This window comes from Lytechinus variegatus, chromosome 7 (assembly GCF_018143015.1).
Source record: "Lytechinus variegatus isolate NC3 chromosome 7, Lvar_3.0, whole genome shotgun sequence".
NCBI lineage: Eukaryota > Metazoa > Echinodermata > Echinoidea > Temnopleuroida > Toxopneustidae > Lytechinus > Lytechinus variegatus.
In genome coordinates this window covers 37,783,966-37,803,604 of record NC_054746.1, presented here as the reverse complement: position 1 = coordinate 37,803,604, position 19,639 = coordinate 37,783,966, and the positions used below count along the sequence as shown (strand labels likewise).

Here is a 19,639-nt window from a genome sequence, read left to right as displayed (position 1 = left end):
AACAATAATATTGTTTTTAAAAGTAATTTTGGGGGGTGCAAATCCAAGGTCTTTCAAAAACTAGCAACCAAGAGATCAGTGCTTGAAAGAATGCAGCAGCTGTGAGATCTAAAGAAATGACCAGTCCCACTAAGGTGAATGATTGTTTCAGCTTGCAGCCTCACATTTTAAACATACATGTAGTGGTATACTATTTAGATTATATTATGATTAATATCATTCTCAATGTTACTAATAACTTGTATATTCATGAATGGTGCCATTTATGACATAGATTAGCCCATATGAAAAGCGAAATGTCTTCAGGGTCAAGATGATAATTTTCTTATTCATATCGTAGAATACATCATGCTACACCTTTTTTATAAAAAGAATTCAAATCAACCAAATTCTAATTTTGACTTGTATTCATGATTAAAGATGTTCCACAATTTTCTACTATATTCTTTTAAAGACATGATTCAAATCCCAATTCCCTAGGATTAAATTCATTCAATATATGGGATCACAACTTCCCTCCAAACACTGAATAAACAAATATCTAATGTGATTAGTTACATAATATTTTTTTAATATCGTCCACAAACAAGATTCTATTTCAATTACTTTGAACACTTTCTTTGAAAAATTTGCAACCTGTGAATAAACAATTTTGAAACATTTCCCACATGCATCATACCTCAGGCCCTGTTCAATGCCATTAGGCTATAGTATATCCCATAGAATCCTCGATATGATTGGATGTAGAACAGGATTTAATACAAAGTTACTTTAAAAGTATTGTTATTACAGAGCCTGTGTCACCGAATAAAATAATTTCTGTCCCAATTCCATTGTATCTCTATAAAGAAAATTTAACTACATGTACATGTATCAGTGATGTCTGTATAATAATGAAAATTATGAATGTATTGGAATAACACAATTTCTATACACAAATATATTCTATGCCCAATTCAAACATTTAAGTTTCTGGTGAAAGCAAATATCATTTCATCATGCAAAATCCATGCATTTCTTTCAAAGGAATATCTCAAAACAATTTTTCTGGCTGGATCATGCTACTACATGTACATGCATAATATTTGCAAAATGCAATAAGCTCTTGATCATTTATGATATTGATATATTTTTGTGCAAGTACACAATGCTGTGATCAAGGTGACACAATAACATACATTCAATGATACAATAAGACTTATGGAAAAAGTTAAACAGATTATTAATAAATAGCTCCCTTGTACAATTCAACCTATACACCAACCATCAACCCTGTCTTCCATTACTATTGTTACTTGTCTGTCCCATTAGTTCCAGTGATAATGTTGCGCAGGTGAATATTGCAGCATTGGTAGGAAATGCTCTCAGGAGCTGTGTACCGAGTCCCTTGTTGATGACCCGTATTCCTTCATTGCGGATACTCTTCTGTATGACATCGATGCTACCTTTGTACTTGTTCTGTCCATCCAACCCTTCAGCTTGAAGCCTTGTCTTAAAAACATCAAAGCTGTACGTACAAACCCAAGAGGTCATACCACTAAGACCACCAGCGGTCAGAAGTCCCATGATTCCGATCTGACCATCAGCATACATCTTGGCTATTTCACTACAGTAGAACTCATATGACATGAAGTAGATACCTAAACCAGGTGTGTCTCTTGCAATGGTCAACATAAGACCACGGTAGCATCCTCGAAACCCTTCCATCCTGTAGATCTTCCGCAGGGCGTCAATAGATCCATGGTATTTTCCTTTCCTTTCCTTGCCTTGTGTATCTATCTGTACCTTTATTTTGGCGAGTTCCATTGGCCCAGATATAAAGGATTGCACAAATCCAGCAAGACTTCCAGAAATAAAGTGGCTATAGAGAGAAGACTGGTCAAACTGCCGTTGTACATTACCCTGTACACCGAACACTAGAGTGTTTATGAATGTGAGACCTACCAGCGGAGAGGCCATGCCCTTGAACAAACCAAACACCTGGTTAAGAAAGAAAAAGAGAATTCCTGAAAAATGTAATATACCATCAGCCAACAATTCTTGGTCATCAACCAAATAGGCAAACAAATAAATATTAAAACCTCAACTTATAAACTACTTTAAGGAAATCGGCATACATACATTGTATCAGTTTACTTAAAGGTCAAGTCCACCCCAGAAAATGTTGATTTGGATAAATAGAGAAAAATCAAAATCACATAATGCTGAAAATTTCATCAAAATCAGTTGTAAAATAAGAAAGTTATGAGATTTTTAAGTTTCGCTTATTTTTCACATAACAGTTATGCACTACTCAGTGACATGCAAATGAGACAGTCGATGATGTCCCTCACTATTTCTTTTCTCGTTTTACAGAATTGAAAATAAGGGCCAACTTGATTCAACCATATACAGTGTACATGTAGTATTTAAATAATGCTTATTCCACATGTTTAGGGAGGAATTCATCTTTGTTTCACTTGACAATGAGGAAAAACTTTAAAATTTCATATTTTATGTAATAAAATACAAAAGAAAGAGTTAGTGGAAGATGTCATCAGTCTCCACATTTGCATACCGACCAGGATGTGCATAACTGTTTTGTGAAATCAAGCGAAACTTTGAAATATTTTAATTTACATATCTTATTTTACATCCAACTTTTTGTTGGGGTGAACTTATCCTTTAATTACTTTAAAGACATGATAATAGTCTTATTGCTCATCATTATTAGTTTTTATTTATGCAAAGTAATTCTCCGATTTATATAATGATACATAGTAGATACAATTGTAGATATTTTTTGCCTAAAAAATAAAAATATGATGTTCATCAATTGCAAAATGAAACTTTTTCTCCAAAAAGAAAAGATTAAATTAATTTTAAATTGAAATTATACAACAAATGGAATGCCTCTGGCCATCTCACCTGCATCACGCAGTTCAATATAGCAGCAGTGCTGACTTTGAAAACTACTCTAACTCGCACAAGATGTTCAGTGATACATGGTTACTCTTATGTCCACTTTTTATGAACTAGACCAATAAACTTACAGAGATATGATGGTTATTCAACAAAAAACCCAACATGGCCAAAGTTCATTGACCTTACATGACCTTTGACCTTGATCATGTGACCTGAAACTCGCACAAGATGTTCAGTGATACTTGATTACTCTTATGTCCAAGTTTCATGAATCAGATCCATAAACTTTCAAAGTTATGATGGTAATTCAACAGATACACCCAATTCGGCCAAAGTTCATTGACCTTTGACCTTGGTCATGTGACCTGAAATGCGCACAGGATGTTCAGTGATACTTGATTACTCTAATGTCCAAGTTTAACGAACTAGACCAATAAACTTTCAAAGTTATGATGGTAATTCAACAGATACCCCCAATTCGGCCAAAGTTCATTGACCCTAAATGACCTTTGACCTTCATCATGAGACCTGAAACTTGCACAAAATGTTCAGTGATGCTTGATTACTATTATGTCTATGTTTCATGAATCAGATCCATACACTTTCAAAGTTATGATGGGAATTCAACATATACCCCAATTCGGCCAAAGTTCATTGACCCTAAATGACCTGTGACCTTGGTCATGTGACATGAAACTCATGCAGGATGTTCAGTGATACTTGATTAACCTTATGTCCAAGTTTCATGAACTAGGTCCATATATTTTCTAAGTTATGATGACATTTCAAAAACTTAACCTCAGGTTAAGATTTTGATGTTGATTCCTCCAACATGGTCTAAGTTCATTGACCCTAAATGACCTTTGACCTTGGTCATGTGACATGAAACTCTAATAGGATGTTCAGTAATACTTGATTAACCTTATGGCCAAGTTTCATGAACTAGGTCCAAATACTTTCTAAGTTATGATGTCATTTCAAAAACTTAACCTCAGGTTAAGATTTGATGTTGACGCTGCCGCCATCGTCGGAAAAACGGCGCCTATAGTCTCACTCTGCTATGCAGGCGAGACAAAAATGGCAACAAATTATTTATCTATCGGTAGAGCAGTATACAGTACTGATAATGGTGTATTAAGGCTTTTTAACTTTGAGGTTGATGGTTTGAGGTAATACAAGATGCATTAAGAGGAGAGTATTGAGTTGAGGAGGAGAAGGGACGCTGAACATTAGAAGTGTAAGGAAAATCCAGTCATTCACATTCATGGGGGACAAACAAGATTCATAATATGGATTTACTACACTTCTACTGAGAAAAGAGTGTTGACCATATAACAAATAAAGAAACCAGACAAAAATTTATAAAGTACAGTATAAAACACTGAGGAGATCTTACAACAAAAACAGTTTGATTCCGCTACCTTTCAGTGGTGTGTAAGGGATCTTTACATAATGGAAATGTTTTACACACTATGTTTTAAACCTACCGTTTCCTGTTTTATTATCTTGATACAGCAATTAAAGGCACCAGAGTACTTGGGGGCAACACTGCTCTGTGTCTGCAGACGAACCTGAAGGGATTCAAGATTTTAATACAAACTAGCACATCAATAATGTGGAGCTCAACCAGCATCTCGCAACAAAATTTAACACAATTTTAATTTCAGCTCATATGACACTGTAGTGAATTATATTATTGACATAAATTGAGGACTTGGAATTGAAATTGATGAAGAAATGACATAGAAGCATTTTTTGTGATCTATGAATAAATTTCACATGAATTAAGTATTAATAATTATCTAGTCAAAGTTTCTTAACTCTGTGTAAATGTAGAACCTTGGTGAACCTACATGTAATATAGCTCTCAGATGGAACAAAAATAACCAAAATCAATCAACAAATAAATAGATAATTTGTGAGTTTTGAAAATATATGAAGAAATTAGCATATTTAATGAGTTTCAAAATTCTATGTTGAAATTTTGTATCACCACCTCAAGCTATCAAGCAAACAAAATTGAAACTGATCAACAAATGAAGAAGAATTTTTTTTGTGTGTGATTTATGAATAAATTTCGCATAAATTAGCGTAAGTAATTTGCTACTGAAAAAAGTTCAAAATTCTGTGTAGAAGTTTGATGAACCTTATGAAGCTCTACAGATGAAAAAAAAAATTCAAAATTGGTCAACAAATAAAGAAGTTCTAAGCATTTTATGTGAATTTTTCAAAATACGCATACATGTAATTTCACATAAATTAGCATAAAAATTGTTCTAGTCAAAATTTCAAAATTCTGTGTAGAAGATTGGTGGACCTCATGAAGCTCTACCAGATGGAAGAAAAAATCAAAATTAGTCAACAAATAAAGAAGAAGAAGCATTTTATGTGAATTTTTAAAAATATGCATAAATTAGCATAAAAATTGTTCTAGTCAAAATTTCAAAATTCTGTGTAGAAGATTGGTGGACCTCATGAAGCTCTACCAGATGGAAGAAAAAAGAAATCAAAATCGGTCAACAAATAAAGAAGAAGAAGCATTTTATGTGAACTTTTAAAAATATGCAAAACTTAATTTCGCATAAATTAGCATAACATGTGGAATGCCTCTGGCCGTCTCACCTGCATCACGTGATTCAATATAGCAGCAGTGCTGACTTTGAAAACTACTCTAACTCGCACAAGATGTTCAGTGATACATGGTTACTCTTATGTCCACTTTTTATGAACTAGACCAATAAACTTACAGAGATATGATGGTTATTCAACAAAAAAACCCCAAATGGCCAAAGTTCTTTGACCTTACATGACCTTTGACCTTGCTCATGTGACTTGAAACTCGCACAGGATGTTCAGTGATACTTGATTACTCTTATGTCCAAGTTTCATGAATCAGATCCATAAACTTTCAAAGTTATGATGGTAATTCAACAGATACACCCAATTCGGCCAAAGTTCATTGACCTTTGACCTTGGTCAAGTGACCTGAAATGCGCACAGGATGTTCAGTGATACTTGATTACTCTAATGTCCAAGTTTTACGAACTAGACCAATAAACTTTCAAAGTTATAATGGTAATTCAACAGATACCCCCAATTCGGCCAAAGTTCATTGACCCTAAATGACCTTTGACCTTAATCATGAGACCTGAAACTTGCACAAAATGTTCAGTGATGCTTGATTACTATTATGTCCATGTTTCATGAATCAGATCCATAAACTTTCAAAATTATGATGGGAATTCAACAGATAGCCCCAATTCGGCCAAAGTTCATTGACCCTAAGTGACCTTTGACCTTGGTCACGTGACATAAAACTCACGCAGGATGTTCAGTGATAATTGATTAACCTTATGTCCAAGTTTCATGAACTAGGTCCATATATTTTCTAAGTTATGATGACATTTCAAAAACTTAACCTCAGGTTAAGATTTCGATGCTGATTCCTCCAACATGGTCTAAGTTCATTGACCCTAAATGACCTTTGACCTTGGTCATGTGACATGAAACTCTATTAGGATGTTTAGTAATACTTGATTAACCTTATGGCCAAGTTTCATGAACTAGGTCCATATACTTTCCATATACTTAAGTTATGATGTCATTTCAAAAACTTAACCTCAGGTTAAGATTTGATGTTGACGCCGCCGCCGTCGGAAAAGCGGCGCCTGTAGTCTCACCCTGCTATGCAGGTGAAACAAAAGTTGTTCTAGTCAAAATTTCAATAATTAATTCTAGGCAGTAATGTAAAAAAATATGCAATTCAATAATCAAAAGAAATTATAAAATGTTCAGCTCAGTACTAAAAATCCTGAGCTTATATCAATACTACAGTAGATAGGAAAATCTGAGTGAATAATTTTTCAATTGAGAATATTGTATTCAATGTCAACAGACTGGAACAGATGGTTCAATGACTACACAACAAACATGAATCCACATACAAAAAGACTGAATAATGTAATGTAATGAATGATTACACTCTGTGTGAGCAATTACCTTGACTGTGTCAAATGGATGCCCCACAAGAACACCTGCCACACCTGTATTAAAGGGAGAGGGAGGATAGAAAGATTTACAGAATGATAAATGGATCAAATTAGTTATGACACTAATACCCTCTTCACACTGGCCACAAACAACCCGAGACTCGGGACAATCTCGAGACTAGCTCGGTGTTGCCTTCAGTGTGAATTCTCGGACACACAATTAACTAACCGGGATAACTTCACCTTGCAAATCCGCAACAAATTATTGCTAAACAAGCCAGTAATATCAGCGGGACAGCCCAACAACTGTCGCAGTGTTCTTTCAGTGTGAAGGCACACCACAACATCGGGATAAACCACTTGTGATATGTGGGGGCACCGTGATCTAGTATTAAGACTCTCATCTTTCAATCTGAATGACGTTTTTTATTACGGAGATAATAAAAATTACTTGCTGCAGTGTGAATGGGTACATGAATTTATCCCGGGACTGTGCCGTGATAACTTTTCTAATGTGAGGGTTTATAGCGGTGCTGCCATCTCATGACAGCACCTGGACAAATTTGAAAACCAATGTGAGAGGGGGTATGGTACCTTAAAGGGATGGTCAGGCTGAAAATATTTATATCTAAGTATAATTCACAGAGCAAAATGCTGAAAATTTCATCGAAATCGGATAACAAATAACAAAGTACATGTACATGTAATTGAATTTTAATTTTTAAAGCATATTGTGTGAAAACAGTAATATGCACATCGTCATGAATATTCATCAGGTGGGCTGATGATGTCACATCCCCACTTTCCTTTTTGTTGAAGAGAAATGCCAGTAGTTGCAGTAAACACTGATTTCATGAGAAATTTCATGTAAAACCAGGCTTAATTGTCAGTATATCATCGAGGATCTAGATCTGGTACAGTCTCATAAAGTAAACTGAACTTTGTGAAATCTTAAAATCTACACTGAAAAATATTCACACTTAAGATCACCAACAAAGATAAGCGCACATGGGACAGTGTATTATTACTGCTTTGAATGTCGTGCCGACGCTTGACCCGAATCCCGTGCTTATTTGCTAATTTCTCAGCAATTACACAATTTCTTCCAGAATCCTTTGGCACATATTCTTTATTTATACAAACAGACACTTTGGTGGTCATTTCATTGGATTCTGTACAAACTCATTTTGATATCGTTACCAAAACTGGCATTTACCTTTAAATATTATTACATGAAATCATATATGTTTCATTTTTAATGCATGTGTAATTCAAGTGTCTCCATTATGATGAAATAAAATGCGGCAAAAATTAACTAATCAGTTGCTAATCCGATTGTTTCAGTTCTTGGTAGAAATTTTTTAAATAAACCTAATTTTATGAAAGAAAATACAAAAGAACAAGTGGGGATATGACATCATCAGCCCACCTAATGAATATTCATAAAGACATGCTAAGAACCGTCTCACCGGAGTAATGCAAATCTTTAATATAAAATTCAACAACTTCTTTATTTGTGATCCACTTTTGATACAATTTTCAGCATTTTGCTCTGTGAAATTCACTTTATTTATTGAGATATAAACATTTCCAGCCTTGACCATCCCTTTAACAGTTTCAGCTGTTGGCCTAACTTTTTGCAAGAATCACACTAGGTCCATGAGCACAGTAAGCATTTTTCACAATGGTTTTTGTGCATCCCTATTTTATCTGTACATGAAATATGAGGGTTTACATGTACATGTAGGATGAAAAGATGTCTGTTCACTCTGTTGGATTCCTACAAGAAAGATGCAACTTAATTTTTGATAAGGTTTCTAAGTTAAATACATGTACATTGTAACGTGCTCGGTCATAAATCACACGGTTTCTGTTCAATCATGAAGACAAGACGACACCATAACAATAATACCAATAAATGAAATTCAATGAACATAATTTTAGTGTTCATACATATACACAGTAATTCATAATTAGTAGTTGAAAAGTCTATATTTTTTTCTATTCTTCAAACATTTCCAGAATCTAAATTATACAGTTAACAACAGACAAGCATCATGTGCATTATACACATGTCACATCGTTGCACGCACCACGAACCGTCCTCGTGGAATAGATACAGAGCGCTATCGCGCCTCGCGATTTCACCACGAACCGTCCTCTCTGTTACGATACCCACTGTGGCGTAAATAATTCACTTCAAGAAAATATAAAGATACGGGATGAAACTTTGGAACCTAAAGTTAAACTATCGAACGAAGACACTGGCAAGTAATTTGCTTTTCTTGTAGACCTATTGCTGGTTTTAAAAAAGCTTTTCTTTTAATGCGTTTTCTGCAAAACTAACTTTCGTATCGAAGTGCGCAGAGAGGATGGTTCGTGGTACAGGGTCACTATATTCACCATATAGGCCCCTATTAATTGGGAGCATAATTTTGTTCTTAAAAGCAATTTCTGGGCTCCATATTTGTATCTGCCTAATATCAAGCCCAACTCACTGGTTCTCTAAACCCCTTTTGGGCAGGCATTAATGTGTGCATGCCAATCTACATCTACAGTTGTATGTACAAATTTTAGTCACCCCTACCCAAGTTTTCATTGACAAAAATGAAAAAAGCTGAAATGATTTGTTGACTGGGAAAAAATCATTTATTTTCATTTCTCAAATTTATCATGAAGTAAGAGGAAACCTATTTTTAATTTTGCTTTAAATTAGATGTCTGACATTTAAATTTTTGTTAACTGTATGTCAGGTCAGAGCAGGCCTAAATTGCTGAAGGTACAGTATATCAATTGAACTACATGTAGTGACTGTATTAATGACCCATTTCCAAATATCAAGGTTGCCTGTTTTCTTGCTTTCTCATTCAAAATAGCCTTAACTCTTTGCATGCTGAATTAATTTTGGCAATTGTTTCCATGTTATATTCTTTAATAAAAGATTTCATATTACACCATTTATTATGATTATTGTATGGATTGGATGTTATCCAAGAACTAATGCCTTTTATTACATGTAGCTTCTATAATTTAAAGGTAGGGGAGAAAACTAATCATGTTTGTTCAATTCAATTGTACGAATGTGAATTATTGCAACATCAGTGCACAAAAGAATAATAGAGATTCCAAGGCTTGCCTTTTTCCAAAATACATTTCTAAATCAATTCCTGGAAGTAAGAGGACACATTGAGCCTGAGAGCAATTAACTATTGATTTCAATGAACAGTGAACAATCCGAGACCTTTAAAAAGAAAAATGACTTGCAGTTTAGAGAAACCTTCCAAAATCCCCCCCAACTCCTTCCCGAACAATCAAATGTAGAAAAAAAGTCAATTGTGATGCCAAAGAGCTTATTTACATTGAAGGGATGGAAAGAGTGTCTGTCCAGTCGTATTATACAATGCGTCCCACAAAAAAATGAAACCGAGATTTATCGATGATTTATCATAACTTAATCACAAATACAATAGACAAATGACCTACCATTGTAAAGCTTTGAATCTCCTCTTTCATCCGAAATTACTTAGATTATTTCTCATTCACGCATGAGTGAGCAAAAACAATTTGAAGAGGGGATATCAAAAAGTCATTTGGCAGACTGTATCTGGGTTTCAAAAAGAAAACCGTATTTTTAAAAAGTTCAATATCTGCCCTTTAATTTGATACCTCAATTACAGAAAATGGTTAAGAAATAACAAAGTTCTGGTTATTTGAAATAAGGCTTGAATTTCAATAATTTCATAAAATGAAGAAGTTCTAGAGGCTAGCGTTCACTTGACACTCCGTTTTATTTACGATCAGCCATGCATTAAGTCTTTTGTTAACCATGCGATAGCTTCTGTGGGTAACCGGTGAAAACACGTTTTTATTTAATGAAATTATGGAAATACAAGCATTGTTTCGAGGGAACATAACTTTTTTACTTCGAGACCATTTTTTTTATTAAGGTATCAAATAAAAGAGCAGATATTGAACTTTTTTCAGGCATGTGATTTTCTTTTTGAAATTCAGATCCCCCCCCCCCCCGCCAAATGATTTTTGGGTATTTTTTCTTTCTTCAAATTGTTTTGCTCACTCATGCGTGAATGAGGAATAATCTAAGTAATATCAGATAAAAGAAGAGATTCTAAGCTTTACATTTGTAGGTCATTTGTCTATTGTATTTGTGATTAAGTTACGATAAATCATCGCTTAATCTCGGTTTCGTTTTTCTAGGACGCACTGTATTTGAATGTACTTGCTCTGATGATATTTTGTTTTACAGTATGTTCCTTTACTTTTTTCAAATTTTTACAATGAAAATGGGAAAAATGGGAAAAAAATCCATGTCACTTTTCCAATTCAATACTAGATTAGATAATCTGATTTGAAGAATATAAACAAAAGACTGTGTTTTACTTACTATGAATTTACAGACTATACATGTACATCAAAATTTACGATCAAGAGCCTGATCAAAATAAAATATTGGCATATCTTGTTTATACCATGTTAAAGCATGTTTCTACAGTGGATGTATTTTGAGATTTTACATGTACATGGAAATGTCTTTAAGCCAGAATCCGTCCAAAATAAGAAGAAGAACTGCAGGTTTATATGTTTACTTCAGTGGATGACAAATATCCTTTCAAATTTGTACTTTTTTTATTATTGATCAGTGATGAAGCTCATGCAACACTTTGCAATTGCTTGATTCAATATTAGTATTTGTTTTGAAAGAAGAAGCATCTAGCAGCAGATCAGTACACTAGTTTGGCAAATATTATTGATAAAAATCAAGCATGCAAATTGATCTTATCATCATCTGTCAACAGTAAATACATATTATCTCTAAAAGTGATAACATATACATGTAGCTTTAAAACCTTCAGTACTAGTGAAATGCTCAGTGACAGATACCATTGAGGGATAGACCAAAACAATGAAAACATACTTTCATATCTAGGCTTTAAAGATAAATTCAAGTTTTGGTAACGATCTCAAAATGACTTTTTATAGAATCTAATATAATGACCACCCAAGTGTCTGTATGAATAAGGAATAGGAATATAATTTGAAAACAATTTGATTTTATAAGATGAAAATAAACATAAATTACTGCAGATACCATCACATGAAAATAACATAATGAAGAATAGCCCTTGGAGGGAAGGGGGGGCACTCGGCCCCAAAAAGTGGTAGGGATGTGCCGCAGGCGAGATAAAAAACGGGGGCCTTGGAGCGGGCTTACATGTATTGCAAAAATGAGCCCTCGGAACGGGCTTCGGAACTACAAATGTTTGTGAAAACCGGGGTCCTTGGAACGGGTCGCCTGCAAGTGAGTGCGTAATGCATCCCAATGGAACAGGTATACGTGCATGCAGCTATAGCCAGGCGGCACGGGTGCTGTGTGCGCTAGCGCAGAGGCGATAATCGGACAGCGCTCTGCGGCTGCTTTTGACCCTATTTGCTGTTCATTGTAGCAGATCAATGCGACCAGGAACGGCGTAACTGAAAATTTGCGAAGCTACATGTATGGAGCGGATTTTTCTTCCTTTTTCACGATAAGAAGAAAATGGTATGCTTTGGAGCGGATTTCTTTGTTCTTTTTCTCAATAAGACAAAAATGCTATGCCTTGGAACAGAAATTTTAGTGCAAAAATAGGGGTCCCCTCCGCGGCACATACCCACTATGCATTATATACTGAGTGCCCCCCCCCCCCCCGGAGAATAGCAAGTTACAATGTAACATATTCAGAGACTGCAAGTCATCTTCAATATTTCATGAGAGAGCCATGACATTTCCCAAATTTATTTCATTTTTATAGTGCTTCAAAAATGCAAAATGGATTAATATGTAGGCCTACTTCTAATAAAGATTTCAAAAAATTACATGTAAGATTTCCCTTTTAGAATTAATGCATTAATTTAGACCGACTCAAAGGCAGAATTTTACCAAAAGCGGATGATAACTACGTGTATATAGCGACAATATTAATTTTCTATGTGTACAATAAAATGCCCTCTCACTTTATACTGCAACTGCAGTGCACAAAGTAAAAACATGGATTTTTTCTTCATTTTGTACATTTACACTGTAGTCTGCAGTTCTACAAAGTACAAACTCTACATAATAATATCAATAATCAATATGGATAAATCATCATGTAGTCAAGCATTGGTAGTCTTTATGAAAATCTGTATCTCAGATCCATCTTTCTCTTGAATTGAAGAGTTCTACATACATTTATGCTTATTAATAAGCTTTTGACATGTAGCTTCATTGCATTACAAAATATATTATAGATCAATAGTATACCAATGGCTTGTAAGAACATTTGTAGGTGGAGTCCGAAGTGCTGACTTGGCTCGATCATATGACCTTTGAAGTTCAAGACGTGGACTGTTGTGACAAACTGAAAGTAGTCTTCCAAACAGACATCTTAAAGGGGAAGGGGTACAACATGGATTCGATTTTAAGGCGCGCGAGAGCGATCGCGCGCTACATGCGCGCCTTAATCCATATTTGGTAGCGCGATTAATAGCGCACCTCGCAATCGTTGACCTGCGCGGAAATGCCTAAAGTCGCCCTCGAAATCACCCAAAATCATGCTTAATGCCGAGTGAATAACAACTCAATATGCTCGAGCTCCGCTTACCATTTAAAAATAATCCAAAAACCAACACTCAAAGTCATGAATAATCCTTAAAAATAGCGCGAGTAGCGCAGTTTCAAATGCCGACGTTGCGTTATTTTTTCTGTACCACGTATTTACATACACATGGTACCAAGTACGGAAAAAAAAATCAATGCAACGGTCGGGAAACAGTTGCAGGTATAGGGGTCCATTATGACTACCACCATGTGCAATTTCGAATGCACATGTTTCTCCTACAGATATCACGATTCTGTGATTAAATAATTCGAATTACACAGGAAATAAATCCGAGACTTGTAACCTAGCATTGGTGAGTTGTCATTCGGCTTTGCTTTTCAAAACGGCTTAGGCCTATTAACTTCCAAAATAAGTTACCTTATTTATTAATTATGACTAAAAAATCATTTATTTTCTTTTTCTAGGGGATGAGGTATTATATCAGACAATAAATCATCAAACAAAGCTCCATCTATTTTACAAGGCTGGCGGCCCAGCTCACGCATTGGCGCTTTTACTAGCTAGCCAGTTAGAGCTCTGTCTCTGCCAGAGCTCTGGGATACAATTCACTCAGTAGGCCTCAATGATGGTGATTTTCTGTTTCAGACAGAGTTTACATTTCATGAATATTATTCAAAACTGCCAATAAAGTTTGATGATTTCTTCATTGTCATGTATATTTAAGTTCTTAATGAATACATTCTCACCGAATTTAGACTCCCCAATAGAGAAATGAAATTTTCATGGAGATCTGCGTTTTCAAAGAACTTCAGGAAAAGTTAGGGGATGTGGGCCTTTATTACATGTACATGGCTGAGTACAGGGTATTGTACTGGAATAGATGGAGTAGAAATTAGATATTGAATTCATTTATATCCAAGTCCAACTCACAGTCACACACACACTCACCCACACACACCCACATCCAAGATTCTAAGCATGAAAAATTCAAAAATAACTTTAAAAATCATACAATATTGAATAAAAAGTAATAATTCATTAATAAGTGAACAGGTATATCCAAGTCACACACACACGCACTCACCCACACACACCCACATCCAAGATTCTAAGCATGAAAAATAACTTTAAAAATCATACAATATTGAACAAAAAGTAATAATTCATTAATAAGTGAACAGGTATATCCAAGTCCAACTCACAGTCACACGCACTCACCCACACACACCCACATCCAAGATTCTAAGCATGAAAAATAACTTTTAAAATCATACAATATTGAACAAAAAGTAATAATTCATTAATAAGTGAACAGGTATTCCTCAAAATACAAAAAGTAGCATTTAAAAAGAGCCCCCGAAATGCAAAAGTAGCCCCCGAAATTTGCCGAAAAAATTTAGAATGGAGCCCCTGAAAAAAAATTTGTTAGTATACTTAACTTTAAGCAAAAGTCAAAACCTAACTCAAACAGGTTTTGATAACACACAATCTAATTACAAAACATTGTAAAACGATTACAAATACTTCCTTTGGTTGTTGATTGTAACTTTATAGTACATACATTTCCTCCATCTGTTTTGTTAATTGGACAAAAAGCTCCCCTTGTATGATGAAGAAGAGCTTTTTGCAGTGCTCCTCTACCGCTCTCCTTAAAAGATCTAGGAGAGCTATTTATTGCTCCCCTCATAAATATAAAACTGAGTCCCTGGGAAGGGGTACAAAATTTATTCCTGTTTGATGAATACACTGCAACTTTCAATAATTTTTTCAATCAGGGAAATTAATTAGCAACACTGGCTTAACAACTATCCTCTATTCTGGTAAGATGTCAAGGATATGTTCTGCAGTTGCCAATAACAATTTGGGAAAAGCAATATTTTCCATGACACCTGAAGTGTTTTGGGCAAAAACAAATGTTGGAGTATGACATCTCCGGTTCCATGACACCAATGTGCATGGTACTAGAAGGCCCATATGGATTACAGCTCTTATCAGTAACACACACAAACACCCTCCCTCTCTCTCATACACACACACACACACCCTTCAAGATATTTCAGTCAAATGCATAACAATTGTATCTTCTGTTTACGCTTAGCTGCCAGATTTTTATTGCTTTATATTTTTTCAAAAAAGGTAAAATAAGTCCAAAGTACATGTAGTACAAGACATGAATTGATAATTACTCAAGCATTACAAACTTTATATAGATCAATATAGATTCACAATTTCATGCCTCTGTCTATTCCATTTACAGAAGTTGGCAATCATGTTCTGATAAAAGACATCTTGGTAAGATGTTAACTACATAATCAACTACATATCTCCATTAATCCTGGACACCAATGTAAGAACTCCTACCAAAATTAATTTAAACACACTGAAATGGGTTCTCATCGAAGATAGATGGAATTATTCTAAATAAAATTTATTCCCAAGTTTCTAATGAAATATAAATTCAACTGTATGGAAATTAGTAATTTTGATCAACAAAGGTGATAGTTCAATAGTTTTTTAAAGTGTGTGCTCTGTACAGCATTGGCATGCCATAGACTAGTCCTACCTGAAAATTTCCCCACAGGCAGGATGGTTGCAGTGAACAAGTGGATGGAACCACAGTTTCAAAAATTATAATTTTCAAACATTGATATGTTGTGAACAATATTTTTCATGGATATTTTGGACTTTGAGACATTTACATCAATTGGTCTTTTCAAAACTACTATAAACTAACATGTTCACAAACCTTTCATCAAATTAGCAAATTCCTTCTTTTATAAATTCAACAAAGAAATAAAATCTACAATACAAGAATCCGATACAAAGTTGAAACAGAACAATATTGTTGGACTAAGATTTTCAAACTTGGGTTGATTTCATAGTATGAGGGATTTGGGTAATCGGATTGTTCAATTTAAATGAAACCCATTTTGATACCATTTTGGGGTTATCACAATAGTTTTGGGTAGTTTTTTTTTTCATCTAGAACTATATTAAGTGATCACTTTATAGGTAGAGAGACCACACAATAATAAAGTACCACTTACCCCCTAGTGTTCCAGCAACAAAATCTGCAGCCATTGCTGCAGACAGTATGACAAAGATGTAGATCTACTTATTCCGTTTCCTCTTGATTCTCAATCATCACAAAAATCTATGCTGCGTTTCGTTATGAGCAGTCATGATGTAAATCATTCTTGCATTGTAAAGCACCTGAAAGACAATAAAGCATACAAGGTCTGATAAAACAGGAAAAATAAAGGTTCATTTTAATATCATTTTTGAAATAAAGTTTTAGAAATAGCACATATTATAGCATATTACTCGTTATCCGAGTCCCCTCCTATGGGAAATTGGCAATCTCAACACGGGAAGGGGACTCGGAACACGAGAAGTAGACAGTTAAATAGTGTTTTTAATGTGATTTTCATGGATTTCAATGATTCTTATTATCAAAAATATTCATTTATCATCTCTAGGAAACTGTCTGAAAGTGGCAGAGTGGTTTTGAAGAGGAGGGAAATGAGGGGTAGATGAATATCAATGGGTACCGTTAATTGCCATTTTGTATTTTAGGAGAGGGGACTTGGATCACGAATAATAGTAGTCCCCTCCTATGGGAAATTTGACATTTTTAACACGAGAGTGGACTTGGATCACGAGGAGTAATTAGACAGCTAAATATTGTTTTTAATGTGATTTTCATTAAGTTCAATGATTCGTGTTATCAAAAATATTTATTTATCATCACTAGGAAACTGTCTAAAAGTGGCAGAGTGGTTTTGAAGAGGGAAATGAGGGGTAGATGAAAATCAACAGGTTAATTGCCGTTTTTTTTTTAAGAAGGGACTTGGATCACAAGTAGTAGTACTCCTAGTTATCCAAGTCCCCTCCCATGAGAAATTTGACATTTTTAACACGGAGAGGGGACTCGGATCACGAGGAGTAATTAGACAATTAAATATTGTTTTTATTATGATTTTCATTAATGCTAATGATTCTCATCAAAAATATTCATTTATCATCTCTAGGAAACTGTCTAAAAGTGGCAGAGTGGTTTGGAAGAGGGAAATGAGGGGTAGATGAATATCAACGGGTTAATTGCCATTTTGTTTTAGAGTGGGAGTTGGATCATGAGTAGTTTTAGAGTTGTTTAATGCAATTCTATTGATTCTATTCATATTATCGAAAAAAGGAAACTGTCTAAAACACTACAGTGACCTTTATCGGATCAAAGGGGAATTGAATCATGAGGATATAATCATGCAGACTTTACCTTACGAAACAAAGCAATGGAGACTGCTAAGAGGGACTACAATTTGATTTCATCTCGATTTAGTCGGAAAGCACCCTAAACACGGATTATCCATATAATCTGAAAATGCACCCCTTAACAAGTATTGGTGTGTGAAACCATACCCTTAACAAGTATTAGAAACAAAACGATACTATTGGCAAGTTTTCCCCGTATTTAACCCCTAAACAAGTACAGCGATATTGTAATTGTTGTCACAGACGTCGATTTTACCTTCAAGTTTACCTACATGTACATTATTATCGGGTTTAATAAAGCCCCCATCTCCCACACCTCATGCAAAATAGTCTTAAAACGTGGTGTTGACTTTTGGGGCAAAAAGTACATCCTTTATAAAACATTCTAGTATTAATTTTTTATACCCTCTCAAATTTGACCCTTACGTACAGTTAGCTTTCCTCGCGACAATAGATATCCTTTTTTCCTTAATTTAGCATTTTTGGACACCTTGGCCTTATTAAAACGTGCCCTATCTTGAAAAAGACATCCTTATTAATTTTTTTTTGGTCTCGCATGGTATCCACTCATCAATGTAAGTGCCCCCCCCCCCCCCCCCCCCCCCGCAGAGCTACCAAGTCTCACGTATTATGCGTGAGACTCAAGTATTTTGGACTCTTGTTCATCCCCTCAAATCTCTGTCTCACGCAACTATCACAGCCTATCTCCATATACATTGTACACAATGTCTGTGATCTCCATAGCTGGTCTTTGAACTTGGTATCTCTCATTCTCTGCCCCCCTGGGCTGGGGTTTACTTAATAACATTAACATTTACACCTGCTCATTTTCGTTCAATCAATTTTTTCGGGTTTTCTTCTCCCAATTCCGTTTTGGAAAAAGAATGTAGATCTAGACCTATTTACCTCCTAATTTAATGAGGAACGTCACTTGATCTGAGAGCGGTTGCAGAAACACTGTCACTAGTGAAGTGCAGCCTGGCTGAGGACCGGAAAGGAGCAGGTTCGACGGCAAGGCAAGGCCGGAGCGCTGATAGTGGAGCGGAGCGGTGGTGTAGATGTGGGCGGTTGGTCGGCCCGCCAGTCTCACATTCACTCCCTCTTTTTCCCTAGATCTTTCCGCTTTCGATTGTCGATGGTCTGCAGGAAATGGTGTGATGACAGACTGTGACACCTTTGGTAAAAATACGGCATGCCAAAATAATCGGTCTATGGATGCTCTCTATTTTCGTCACTTTACAATATTACGTGAGGTCCATACCCCTGTTCTCGTTCTGTCACATACCGATATACATGATGCAGCGCATGCATATATTTGCAGCTAGCTAGCCCAGCGTATAGCAGATCACACGTGAACTGACGATATGACGATATAGCAAGCTTGCGATCTCGCCTAGTCTGTAGGCATATACCCTAATTGAAACTTTAATCAATAAGTTGTTCTTCACAATTTTTTCCTCTTCCATATTTTCTTTCTCCTCTTACACTATTTTGATCCGGCCTCTGACCCCCCTCACCACTTCATATCTTTACCTTCACTTTTCCCTTTTTTCTGTCCTGTCCTTTTTTCCTTCTTCTTTAGTAGCTCCCTTTCCCTCCTCATTTGTCATAAAATTTTCTTCCTCTTCTCTCTCTTTTCTTTTCTGTTTTTAGGAGTGGGCCGAGGCAAGGCCCTTTCGACCCCCTGGATCCGCGCCTATTTGATACATATATTGGAAAAATATAATAGACAGCCCCCGAGACAGCCATGGGGATTCAGGAGCAAAGGGCACCCCCCCCCCCCCCCTCGGCATAGCCACACAAAAAATAATGAATGGAAATTAAAGGGGGAGAAACCGGGGGCCGGAAAAAGTGAAAAGGAAGAAAAGGTTAGGAGGT

The 19,639-nt window shown here is 35.5% G+C and overlaps 1 protein-coding gene across 1 annotated transcript; it reads right to left on the bottom strand.

Moving 5' to 3' along the window:
• Positions 1-648: 648 nt before the first annotated feature.
• LOC121419201 (mitochondrial basic amino acids transporter-like) lies at positions 649-19,042 on the bottom strand. The gene is made up of 5 exons (XM_041613557.1): positions 18,668-19,042; positions 16,537-16,702; positions 6,904-6,947; positions 4,392-4,475; positions 649-1,980 (listed from the first exon to the last, which is right to left on the bottom strand). The coding sequence occupies exons 2-5, from the start codon at positions 16,568-16,570 to the stop codon at positions 1,267-1,269; spliced, it is 876 nt and encodes a 291-aa protein (XP_041469491.1). The 5' UTR covers positions 16,571-16,702; positions 18,668-19,042; the 3' UTR covers positions 649-1,266.
• Between the last annotated feature and the right edge of the window lie 597 nt (positions 19,043-19,639).